We start from the raw sequence: 13,565 nt of genomic DNA, 5'->3' as shown, positions 1-13,565 counted from the left end.
TTTTTTTATTTTTAATCTATATTTTGTATTAAAAATGTTACTTTGATATATCTATGAGGGTGGATCGAAAAGTAACTTGGTTAATGTATTCGCTATGTGAGATAAAATAAAATAAAACAATAAATAAATAAAATTGAATAAATAAATAAAAAAAAAAATAAATAAATAAAATACAACTTGAATTTAAAATTATTGTCTATTGTTTTGAACCAAGTTACTTTTCGATTCACCCTCGTTTATGGATTATAAATAAGTTATATATAGAGCAATGATATAGAACTATTTGATATTTCTGGTTTGTTTAATTCACATTCAGTTTATCTCATTGAACGTTTTACAGATTTATCAATTTTCTATAATTTCTCTTTCTTTCTTTTTAATCAGAATCTACTTTTATATAATGACACAGGTTCCAACAAACCACAATGCTTCAAGTTTACATGGATCCCAAGGGGTGAGAGAGATTGCACAGTCTACAATGAAGAATATCCAAATATTCCTTGTAAAAAACCTATATTAAGTGAGTATAATTATACAGTATAATTTGGGCTTTCAACGTTTATTTTTTCAGTTATTAATTAATATTCTCTGTATATTTCTTTCAGATTATACAGAACTAAATACAACTAAACTGTGGAACGACATACAAAATAATGAAAACTCAGATTGTCTTGAGCCACTGGAATCTGATTGTAGTGTTTGCATAAAGTATACATATGTATATAATAGAAAAAGTAAATATATTTTACAACAAAACAGGAAATTATAGAATCCAAATGCATGATTTGTACATATATCAATATTATTTGTAGTTATAAACGCCAGTTATTTTTGTGGAAAAGTCATAGAAGACCAGGCAATAGCAGTTACATCAGGCTGTTATGTTACATATGTATGTATCATATATTATATATATATGTGTGTGTATGTATGTATGTGTGTACATACATAAAATCTACATAATGAACATTTTTTGTAGTTATGTGATTATATAAATTAATATTATTCAATAATATACTATAATATATTTTTAGATTGAAGGATTTGCCGTTGAAGCATGTGCTTGTCAATCCGAAGCCGGCCGTATGCCTTGCAATTCGACAATAAGAAATACATATTCAATACTAATTATTTTTATGGCTACTTTACCGTTTATATATAAAATTTTTAATATTCCCTGACACTTTCGGATTGTTTTATGCCTCTGATATGGATAAAATTGTACAAATTATATATATATATATATATATAACATTTATTACAATTTATATGCAATTATCAATTAAGCGTATATCTTTTTACAATTTTGTAGAATACACTAATGTGTATTTAAATTATATACAGAACGGAATAGATTATATATATCATGTACTCCCGCAAAATCAAAAAATAAATACTTGTACATGTAGAGAAATAAGGGAAATAACATAAACTCTGAAGTAACAATAACATATAACAAAAGTTATTAATTAAAACACAATAAGAATGTTATGTTAAAAATAAAAACATGCTTATTCTTCAAAAGAATATCATTTTATACTAAAACAATATATTCTGCTCTTATTACGTATGGAAGTATTACAAATTAGATTTTCGTATATTATATTCCAGAAGAATACTTATTAATAAAGGATATTTAATAAAATTATATATGGCAAACTACATAAAAAAATTGAGACTTATTCGCACATTTGAAGCAACGAATTAATTGTAACGTCTTTTTTGCCGTAATTAGCGTCATATACTGATTTGATAACTTCCTTGTCAACGTTTGGAAACATTTCTGCAATCTGCAAAGTATAGTTAAAATTATGTGTGCACATAACAAAAGGAACATTGGATAAAAAATTGTATTGTGAATTATACATTAAATACCTGCTTTAATTCGACCTCAGCATTTGGCAAAGAACTTGGTACAACTGTTGGTGCGGCAACAGCCGGAGGTTTTGTGTAAACAGTTACTGGGGCATAATTCGGCATGCCGAACATCGTTGCAGAAGGAACCATCGTTGCAGAAGGAACCATCATTATCGAAGAATATGGATACAATTTATTCTATAATAGAAACGCCATAAAAAAACAAAGAAAATATTTGAGTAAATTCCTAAAAAAAAAAAAAAATAATTCCTTAATAGTACTAAATATTAACCCTTGTCACACATTTTTTTACTCTATTCCTGGTCACATATGGGTCACAATCTTATCCCATTTCTAACTGTCTCAAAGTGCTTGGAAAAATCTACAAAAACTTATATATATTTTTTGACATCTGAAGAAAATGATCATATACAATAAAAGTTAAAGAAATAAAGTATAAAACTTTTGGTATTGATTAAGGCCTTCAAGATATTCTATTGTTAAAATATTGATAGGATCAAAATGATCCATATATGATCTTTAAGGGTTAATATCACAAGCATGCAAACTACAATGACAGTTAAATTCTAAATTTGATTCAAAGCAAACTGTTGTTTTAAATACACAAAAGCAATAATATAAATATAATTAACATAAGATATATGATAACTATTGTATGTACCATGTAACTAAAAACTAAATTGATCATGCCTTCCTGATTCTCTCCCTGTTTTCCACTAAGCATATACCAATCTTCGTGTGTCTCTCCTTTTTGAATGACTTGTGGTGGAATTTCTATATGACCCCACGCAATCAATTCATCCATCACGAAGGAACACTCATCGTAAATTTCTATGTATATTTGAGTAACTCCAGGTGGAAGGGAGCTACAATGAAATAAATGTTTAAACATTTATGGCAGATATATGTATCTTCAGATATGTGAAAACAGAATATGTATATATATTCTTACCACTGAATCACTTTGTTCCAATGTGGATTTTTTCCGCCATTCGAGTCTGTATGTGTCTCATATACATCATGTCCCACTCGTAACCTCACATATGGATCCATCCTTGTCATTCCATAATTTTTTACTAATTTGGCCTAGAAAAAAACGGGTTCTTAACATGAGAAAGTATAGGTAGCTGCGATGTTGATTTATATAAGTCAATTAATGGTAGGTATATCTTATGCATATAAAAAAAATAAGATTACCTGAGAAATTGTTATATTAAGCCTGCCCACTCGTGGATCATGAGTTACCGACATATTCTGCATCTGCTGTTGGAGAGCTAGAGCAGCTTGCTGATCTGCCGCTTCCTGCTGCAACTGCGCATTGCGTTCTTCTATTCTCAAGAAACTATCCGGTAGTGGTCCTACAAAAGCCTAAAAATACAAAAAAAAAATATAAAAAAAGATAAAAATACAAAAATAAATATAAAAAAAAATATAAAAATTTGATTGTTTGATAATTATAGATACATAAAGATAGATCAATGTAATATCATTATGCTTTGAACAAGATGACATTTCTATGCGTCAACAGAGTTATAACAACATATTGTATATAATTAATATGTTTTAAATATTTTAAATAATATAATTAAATACTAAAAAGCAGGATTAAAATGCATTCAGTTGCATATGTCAAAACTCATCTAATTTATTTATGTAGACGCATAATATAATAATATATGTAATGTAGAATCGCGGAACATTTCTAGTGCTTCCAATTATATTGTATTTGACAAACGAGAGCCTGCATATATACCCGTTTCTTCCAATCCTCGTGCAGAGGTCTATCCGTGTCCATGATAAAAAAAAGGATTTAAAAAAAAATGAGATCTTATCTTCCACTGGGATTTTGATCCTAATCGCAACTGACGTTCCACATACGGAATTTCTCCAAAATTTGTCAAATACGTCAAATCACGCAAACGTGCATCATCCGGAATGTTTACCGATCGACTGCTAGTGCGCATGCAACGATGGGTGTGTTCCAATATGCGCCGATATGCACTGCCAATATCGACAATACTGAAAAATTATTCCGCTTCGCATTGCTCCATCATTATTTTCATGATTTATTGCATTTTTTATCGAAAATTAAGAAATTAATAATTTTCCAAGCGACACCGTTGTCATCTATCAGCCGCCTATCGGAACTATATGGCTCAGAAGCCAACGGCGAGAAAACGATTATAAAATGTAATTATTAATTGCATTAAGAATTACATTGTAATTGAAATTTGTAATTGTTAATTAGATTTTTGCCCAACTCTGCTTCCTATGCCGCGCGCGCGAGAAAGAGAAAGAGAGAGTGAGAGAGAGAGAGAGAGAGAGAGAATAGTTCGAGATGCGTGGCTTCAGCGTTCGCTCGTACGTAGCCGTATACAGCGCCCCTCCCACCGTTTCACCGCGCACCTAGCAACGCCTGGGTAGGAAGTCTCTTCTCGCCGCGCGCTTCTGATTGGCCCATCTTTTTAAATTAATTTCTTAATAATTATTACGAAAATCGCAAATAATTGTCTCTTCCCTTAACAGTCCGTTTTACAACCTTGCTTCCTTTATTCATATTGTTCAAAAGCCTCCCTATCGCACACAGTCACATCAACAATAGTTTTGAATTAGTAAAAAAACTCGCTGATATAAATGTTAATGACGAATTTCTTCTCATTTCCTTAGATGTCATTTCTCTATTCACTAATATTCCTACTGATATGGCGATTGATAGTATTTCTACTAGATGGAATCATACCTATAACAATTACAACGTTTCACATTTTGAATTTATTACCGCCGTTAGAATTATATTGGACTCTACTTTTTTCACTTTTAATGGAGTAATCTACCTACAAACATTCGGTACGCCCATGGGTTCGCCATTGTCTCCGATTATCGCGGACATGGTCCTTCAAGATCTTGAAACCAGAGCTCTCGAAACCTTGAAATTTACTCCCCCTTTTTTTATTAGATATGTAGATGACATCGCTTTGGCGCCCCCCCCCCACCCTTCTCAATCACACCTTACACATTTTTAACTCCTTCCATCCACGTCTACAATTTACGATGGAAGTGGGGGAAAAAAACAGACTTAACTTCTTGGACGTTACCATGATTTTTAATGACAATTATTTGACGTTTGATTGGTACCATAAACCTACATTCTCTGGAAGATATTTACATTTCATGTCAAATCACCCCCATTGCCAGAAGAAGGGTACTGTGATTGGTTTAATCGACAGAGTGTTTCGACTTTCACACCCCATGTTCCACCAAAAAAACTTTGAATTGATTGTTAAAATCTTGTTGGATAATGAATATCCTCTCAAGTTTATTTTTGATACCTGCCATGAACGCCTCAGAACACTTTTTCGAAACATCAACGCCAATTATGACAACAAAAAACATGAGGAAGAACACGAGAGAGTTTCATATTTCACAATTCCTTATGTTCCTTTGATTTCTGAACAATTTAAAAACATAACCAAGGACTTGAATGTGAAACTCTCCTACCGCAGCCTTAATAAAATGAAGAAGTTTATCAAAGTACACAAAGATTTCTGCCCACAAACCGCTCGCAGCAATGTCGTCTATAAGATCAATTGCAATAACTACGATGCATCCTACGTAGGACAGACAAAGAGACAATTACACACGACAATAGCTGAACATAAAAACCATATTCGTAGAAGCACGACCAGTCACTCTGTCATTACCGATCACAGGATGTCTTTCGATCATGATTTTGAATGGGACAATGTGGAGGTATTGGATAACGAATATGATCTTATTACACATATTTACATTTACATTTTTATTTCTTTGTTTCCATATGTATTACTTTTTTATATTTTTTTCTATTTATATGTTTATAATTAAGATGATCATTTTACTGTTTTGACACCTTCTGAAGAAGTTTATCATCCAAGATGTTTACTGTATTCTGCGGTTTTTAGTTTATTTGACAACCTTGTTATCAACAATAGCTTTTTTTGACTTAGATATCAGATCTGTTTTATTTATTATATCGTTGCTTATTTCTCACATTTTACCATATTGACACAAACAAGATTATTTATTTAATTTATTTTCGGAATGTTTACCGATTGTCACTATTTCATATTCATGGCGCTTTTAGGTATTTATTGTTACCGTTGCTAAGCTTCGCTACTTGTCAACAATTTAATTTTATTATTCTCGACTTTATTATTATTTTTGTTACTTTTTACCGTTTGCGTCAATCTTTCCACTTTGTCACGGGATCGTGTTATTTATTTGCGTGTTTGTGATTTTGTATATTGTTTATTAACGTCTGGTTGACAACCTGGCTAAACCAACATTATGTCATATTTACCGTGTGTCATTGTTCCTCCGAGAGTTGGAGAGTGTAGTTCTCCGATTACATCTACGATTGGTCGGTGTCAACCTGTGCATTTGTAAGCATCACAACTGTTTTAAATACTTCGTTCGGTCATCCGCCTTATACCGACCAACTCACTTATAGATTAAATAAAATAAGTACTGCCATGTCTATCTACCACCCAAGAAACTCAAGTAATTATCTTTGGAAGGACATGGATTCTCTTGATGATGGGATGTCGCCGGTTGCGTAAGAGATCCACGGGATGCATCACCGAATGTCGCAGTTGCGTTTAGTTATGTAAGACTGTATTATTTTGTTTCCGCGCTGAAGATGGCTCCAAAAAAGGGCCAAAACGTCCGCGTATAGTGTATATTTTTAGTGTATATTATTAGTGTATATTTAGTAATTAATAAAGCAGTGTTTGCGCTTTTTATACCGCGCTTGGCTCGGTACTGCCAGTTTAAACCGACGTTTAAACAATTAAGGGTCATGTCTTTGACAACATATGTCAAGGTCAAAGTCATCGGTGAGGTGTAACCTAATATGCATATTTACCATTATTTCTTTAAAATACTTAAATTATATTTTGTTCGATGTTTTATCGTTCGGTTTTTCGACAATCTAAATATGATTCAAATTGACAACATGCAGTGAAACAATTTAATCACAAATTCAAGTAATTAGCATTAACAATAAAAGATCTCGTGATACATCAAACGTTTAATAATTAATTAATCTATAATTTAAAATACGTGTATAATTTAATAATTCGCGTATATATGTTATATTACATAAAATCTTTCAGCAATACTTTATCAAAAACTATGTGTTGGCCTTGGTGACTTTTAGGGCGCTATTGTTTGTGTTATGATCTTGTTATCATTCGTACGACACTCGAGGAGTAATGTACTAGTGCGAAACGCTTTGTATATTATCAAATTTTTATTATATAAACGTAATATATAAACGTAATCGCGGCTAGTATTGTCACATAATTTGCTCTTAATGTAATTATTACAATTAATAATTAATTAATCTTTAATAAACGACAAACTGTATCGCAATAATAATAAAGTGCATATCTCGTGTGACTTTTCCGCGATAGAAAGTGCCGTGCGAAGTTTCGCGATTGTTACATATACGATTAATTATAATTAATCGTGTTTCCGAATGAGTGTGAGTGCCATGAGATAACAACAAAAATGAGCAAGAGAAGAAAAGATGGTTTGGGTAACGGACGACACAACGATATGGGGTAAGTAATTTATAAATTATTTATTAATGCTGTTAATGATTAAAAATTCTTCGATTTCGAAAGAACACGATTAAAATTATAGGAAAATTATAATAATTAAAATAGACACCTGCGTTTCGAAAATCATGATTTTTTGTAAATATAAAGATATATTCAAGTTTCGAGAGAGGTAAATCTTTTTGCAATTTCGATTTTTTATTTAGAGTTCTGGATAGCATCCCACGAGATACAAAAGATATTCTTATTATATTTACAATAAAATCAATATTGTAAAAGATATCGTCATTTTTCGTATGATATTTCGCAAAAACCTCACAATATATATCTATCACTAAGCGATTATATAAACATGAAAGAATTAATTAACGCTAATAATTAAAATTCTTTAGAAATCGAAAAAACACGGTTAAAATTATAGGAAAATATAATAATTATAATAGAATAGACTTCCGCGTTTCGGAAATTACAATTTTTTATAACACATTTACAGATATATTTAAGACTCATAAAAATTAATTCTTTCACATTTCCAATTTTTTATTTAGAGTTCTGAGTACCACTCCGCGGGATATAAAAGAAACTTTTAGCATTTTTGCGCTGAAATCAATATTGCGAAAGATATCCTGATTTTTCATATGACACTTTGTGAAAATCTGTCAGCTGATAGTATTCCTATCATCGCGTGATCATACAAACGTGAAAAAATTAATTAACGTTACTAACAATTAAAACTCCTTCGAAATCAATAAATCACGGTTGAAACTATAAGAAAATATAATAATTATAATAAAATTGACTTCCGCGTTTCGGGAATCATAATTTCACGCATGTCAATAAATACACATCTAAATCCTTCTAGAAAAATATAAGCTTTCTTGCATTTCCTGCTTTTTAAATAAAATTCACGCATGTCGATAAATACACATCTAAATCCTTCGAGAAAAATATAAGCTTTCTTGCATTTCCTGCTTTTTAATTAAAATTCTGAATGAAATTCAACGAAATATAAAAAAACATTCTTAATGTTATTTGTTCGATAAAACCGATATTGCGAAAGATATCACGATTTTTCGTATGACATTTTGCGAAAATGTGACAATATATCTATTACCATGCGATCATATGAATTTGAAAGAATTAATTAATGGTTGTTGATGATTAAATCTCTTTCGAAATTGATAGAACACGGTTGAAACATATACATATGATAGATAAAATATTACGGCAACGAATTATCAATAATGTAGTATTCAGCCTTGACGGCACATTGTGCTTTATTTTTTATGTGTTACCATTCTTTGTTATCATTCGCACGGTGGAACTTGAACAGTAATTTAATAGTGCGAGACTCTTCGCCAAATTCCTTTTCTAAATGCGATCGCGACAAGTATCGGGAAATAATTTGATATGATAAATAATTAATTAGCTTTTACATATCTTATATAATACGTTATTATATCGCAACGATAAATCTCGAAGCGTATTTCGCACGTGATGTATACACATTTAATCAAAAGTCAAAGTGACAGGAATCATAATTGTAAATTATTGTTTTGTCACAATCTTTCTCTTCCTTTATAAGCAATAATTATTTCTTTAAAAATACTTAAAGTTCAATTATATTTCGTTCGATGCTTTTTTGTTTGATTTTTCGACGATTTAAATATGATTCGGATTGAGAACGCGCAATAAAATAATCGAATCGCAGGTCCGAATAATTAACATAACGATAAGCTCCGTGATATATTAATCGTTTATTAAATAAATTATTTATAATTTGAAATATTTGTATAATTTAATATTCCGTTTATACACGTCATAGTACGGAAAATATTTCGGCAGCAAATTATCAATAATATGGTATTGTTTACGTATTACGATTTACGGCTTTATCATTCGCACGGTGACACTCAAACAGTAGGATAATAAAGCGCGAGGCACTCCGTCAAATTCCTTTTCTAAACGCGATCGCGACAAATATTAAACTATATAATTTGCTATAATTATTATAATTAACAATTAATTAATTTTTAAAAATAAGAAAAAAAAATAATAATTCGACAATAGAAATAGCATTGCTCTTACGAGTGGCGCATAATTTTGATGTCGTGTAAACATCGAACAAATCTTATTCTTCGTGTTTTTTCTTACGATATAATAAAGTATATTTCATATGTGATCGTTCCGCGATCGGGACTGCTGGTGCATAGTATGCCGCGATCGTCGCATATTCGACTAATCGTAATTAATTGTGTTTTCGCAAGTGAATATGAATGTCACAAGGAAACGGCAAGAGCTGAACAAGAGAAGAAAAGGAGGTCCTGAAAAGCATCCGACGATGGACGGAGCAATGGTATGTGCGGTAAATAATTTATTTCTATTTACCTATTTATACTATCTATATTAATTTCAAAATATACACATTGCTCCTTCTTTTTTCGTTTCTTCAATAATATATGAGATTCAATCTAAATTATCGTATAATATTACGCACATACCACTTGTTTTTTCAAGACATATCTACATCGCATCTCTTTTAATCGAAAAAGAAGAATATATGCGATATAGATAATCTCTCAATTATAAAGTGCATTTTTCCTTCCTCTTAAGTTATATATAATATTATATTACAAAATTATATATTGTATAATATAACCCCCCCATGGGTACACCTTGACGTGGTGGAGTGGCTTCAGTACCTGGACGGTATACCTTAAGGTCCTAAGTGTCCTAAAGGCTTACTGTGAAGGGGGGAAACCAAGTACCCAGCGTCGTCATTGCTGTCATCGTGCCGCGGACGACTCGTCGTATCGTTGATGCTGTCATCGTGCCGCGGACGGCTTGTCGTTGGTGCTGTCATCGTGTCGCGGATGGCTTGTCGCGTCGTCGGTGCCGTCATCGTGCCGCGGACGGATTTCGCGTCTTTCGCGTCGCGTGTCAGTACAGCATTGCCACGAGTCGCACAATGGCTCATATGTGGCACGCGCATTTGTGCGTTGAACGCACATTAGTGCGTCGTCGTTGCCGTCATCGTGCCGTACGAGCAACGATGCGTCGCGTTGTCGCGATATCGCGTTTTCGCGTCGTCGCGTCTTCGCGTTGGACATCTATCTCGTTTTCATGATTGTCATCGAGGATCATACTTCGTTGCCGACTAAATGGGATGTCTCTCAGCGTTGCAATCTTTAATATATTAATACCTATTAATATAATTAATTTTATATTAATATCAATTAATATTAATACTATATTAATATTATATATTATATAAATATTTATGTATTAATAAATTTATTATATTGATGTAGGCGCAATGTTAAAACGCCTCAGCGTCGCGGCTGAGATGAATGCCGGCCGCGTAGCAACGTATGTTCGTGCATAGTATAGATGCATGTTCGCGCGGTTAATCTTGAACTTCGGTTCGAGAATCGGTTGTTGAGGGCACGTTCTGCTCCGACAAACGGTTCGGCCCGAATCGGTTAGAGTTCGGTCGATTTTTTTGGAATCGTCGTTCATGGGTCCTTTTTCTTGTACCGTCTAACAGCACATTGTAGCAATACTAACATGTTTGGCATTGGAGGAGTTGGCTGTATTAATTAGGTTCGATTTTCGCTCGCTAGAGAAGTTGACCGCCCGTTTTCTAAGTGATCTAGATTGTTAGCACCTACGAGGTGGGTATCTTCATTCTCGACCCGTCTCTCAGCCTTACGATAAACCCGGCTCAGTCTGTATGATAGAGACTTGGTGGTTCGTATGAAATCGTTCCTAATGAAGTTCTAGTCGGCCCTCGATGGGAGCAGGCGCGGACCAAGAGTCGAGCGAACCCCATTCGCGTCGATTCCATCAATCGATTTCGTCTTCTTCCGCTTCCGCCTAACCTTTGCTCGAAGTAATCGGTGAATTCCCGACTTGTCGACTCGAAGTGTGATTTTCACGTGAAGCGGGGTTCGATCGTGCCGAAATTCGAAAGTGCGGGAGTGTCTTTCAAAGTATCGCGCGTATAAGTGCGGAAGTAATTTTTTAATAAAAGTGCGGGAGTGCCGTTTAAAGTATCGCGCGTGTGAATCAAGAGGAGGAGGCCTAAGAAAGGCATCGGACACCGATGGAACAACCCTGTCGTAAGTAATTTTTTATTTGTATATTAATTATTTATTAATTGCGTACGTCCAATTTAAATTAAGCAATTAATCGTGTTATAGTAATTTGATTTTTTATTGATGATTTATTTATGATTTAAACAAGAGAGAATTAGAGAAAAAGATTTTATATAAAAGCTATAATTTTGTAAAAGTTTCTACTTTTAGATTATGACTTTATATGGAATTATTAAAGTTATTAGTAGTGTTTTTCTCAAAATTTATAAAATTATTTTATTTATCTACTTATTATTATATGCATCGAATATAAAATTCAATGCGTATAATAAATTTTGTAAAATATTAATTATTTTGAGCGCTACTATAATTTGAATCTTCTATTTGTATGTTACAGATCAACGTAGCGACCCTGACATTCTGAGAGGAGGAGGAGGCCTAGGAGAGGCATCCTGCACCGGCGGAGCAACCCAAGGGGGAGTATTTATTATTTGTATTCTATTTGGTACAAATCGCGTACGCGCATTAATTCGGTCTCATTATTTGAATGAATTAAACAAGAGAAAATTAGAAAAAAAGACTTTTACATAAATCTGATAAATATTTTTATTATTAGAAAAAACAGTCTTTTTAGAATTTATAAAATTATTATCGTATGCATCTCCGTTACTTTTTAATGGATGAGCTAAAACAGATTAAGTTGAATAACTTTTAATAAGTTTTTTTTTTATATGCATTGCATCTATTGCAAATGTAAATTAAAGTCTAAATTAAAGAAGGAAAATTATAGAAAACGTTTGTTTCCAATTTGTAGATTTTATCTAATTTATTGAATAAAGAATGCTAGTAATTTTATACGTAATTTTATACGCTATCAATTATATACGTGTGATGATAATTTATTCTTATAACGCGCGCTGATCTTATCCTAATATCTTATAGCTCATCCAAATCGTAGAATTTGTTTCTAGATACTGTTTTTAAACTTTGTTTTAACTGATATAAGACTAAATAATCAATCAATTAAATTACCTGTGCATCTATAGGAAAACGGCGGAAGCAAAGTTGTACACCTAATATATAAATTTTAATCAAATTTATATATTTATCATAATCCATCATAATTTTTTAATCAAAATTCTGATTGATAACTTGGCTTTGTCTCAGTTAAAATAAAGTTATGAACGTGTCTAACGAACGATCATAAAATCGCACGATCGTCAATGAGCGTGAAATGTTTACGCTCATCTGCTGGCGACAATAATTACCCGGCAAAAGAAGGAGTTTATCTCCTTACGAGCGTGGGAAAAATCTTGCGCTTATTCGCCGGCGGCAATAAATAGCCGTCGCTAAAAGGAGTGTGTATCTCCTTTTTTGATCTCTGATTAGAGATCTATCCAGAAAGTGGCCAGGAGCAACGAAAGGTAGGTCCAACTGACGCGAAGAATGGATGTAGGCTACGCAAAATAGGCGGCCAATACTGGCCAAAATGCGTAGCGAGAGATACATAAGGTACGATTAAGGTACGCGATTAGGGCACGCGAGTAAGGCGCGCGGTTAGGGAACGCGGTTAGGGAACGCGTTTAGGGAACGCGTTTAGGGAACGCGGTTAGGAATACGTTCTCCAAATCTCCGCTGGTTCAGCCAGCAAGTAGAATTGTTAAGGCTATAGGGACCATTAGGACATTAAGGAAAAAGCTAGGAATAAGATTATAATATATAATAATAATATCTTCCCAATTTAAATTCATTTTCAGCAAAACTAAAAAAAAAAAAAATAAATCACAGTAACATTATAAAATATTATAACATATTGTAATATATATTTTATGTTAAAAATTTTACAAACATATATATATATATATATGTATTGTGCAACTTATGTAAATATGTATAAGTCCAAATGTATGTTAATGCTTTCAGTATCAAATTATTTGCATTATAAAATATTTCTATAAATTCAATATATATATTTGATAGTGATAGCATC

At 32.5% G+C, this 13,565-nt stretch overlaps 2 protein-coding genes across 2 annotated transcripts in view; one reads left to right on the top strand and one right to left on the bottom strand.

Moving 5' to 3' along the window:
- Window positions 1–1,303, top strand: part of LOC115234199 — a 2,135-nt gene extending 832 nt beyond the window's left edge. Inside the window, exons 2-5 of the mRNA XM_029805020.1 lie at window positions 410–520; window positions 606–734; window positions 813–892; window positions 1,035–1,303. Coding sequence (XP_029660880.1) covers window positions 410–520; window positions 606–734; window positions 813–892; window positions 1,035–1,181 — 467 coding nt within the window. The 3' untranslated portion in view covers window positions 1,182–1,303. The remainder of the gene's footprint in view (window positions 1–409; window positions 521–605; window positions 735–812; window positions 893–1,034) is intronic.
- A 143-nt stretch (window positions 1,304–1,446) lies between these two features.
- LOC115234197 (toll-interacting protein-like) lies at window positions 1,447–3,892 on the bottom strand. Its single transcript, XM_029805019.1, has 6 exons — window positions 3,632–3,892; window positions 3,076–3,246; window positions 2,831–2,964; window positions 2,540–2,744; window positions 1,876–2,055; window positions 1,447–1,790 (listed from the first exon to the last, which is right to left on the bottom strand). Exons 1-6 carry the CDS (start codon window positions 3,671–3,673, stop codon window positions 1,680–1,682), a joined length of 843 nt encoding a protein of 280 aa, XP_029660879.1. The 5' UTR covers window positions 3,674–3,892; the 3' UTR covers window positions 1,447–1,679.
- Window positions 3,893–13,565: the final 9,673 nt, after the last annotated feature.

This window comes from Formica exsecta, unplaced genomic scaffold, assembly GCF_003651465.1.
Source record: "Formica exsecta isolate Colony F162 unplaced genomic scaffold, ASM365146v1 scaffold196, whole genome shotgun sequence".
Taxonomy (NCBI): domain Eukaryota; kingdom Metazoa; phylum Arthropoda; class Insecta; order Hymenoptera; family Formicidae; genus Formica; species Formica exsecta.
This window is presented reverse-complemented; position numbering and strand designations above follow the sequence as displayed.

Excerpts from the sequence above, each read along its gene's own strand:
- LOC115234197 (XM_029805019.1), bottom strand. The coding sequence starts at position 3,673 with ATGGACACGGATAGACCTCTGCACGAGGATTGGAAGAAACGG. Across the intron at positions 2,965-3,075 it reads TTAATATAACAATTTCTCAG|GCCAAATTAGTAAAAAATTA; the intron begins GTAATCTTATTT and ends GTTTTTTTCTAG. Across the intron at positions 2,056-2,539 it reads ATTTAGTTTTTAGTTACATG|AATAAATTGTATCCATATTC; the intron begins GTACATACAATA and ends TTTCTATTATAG.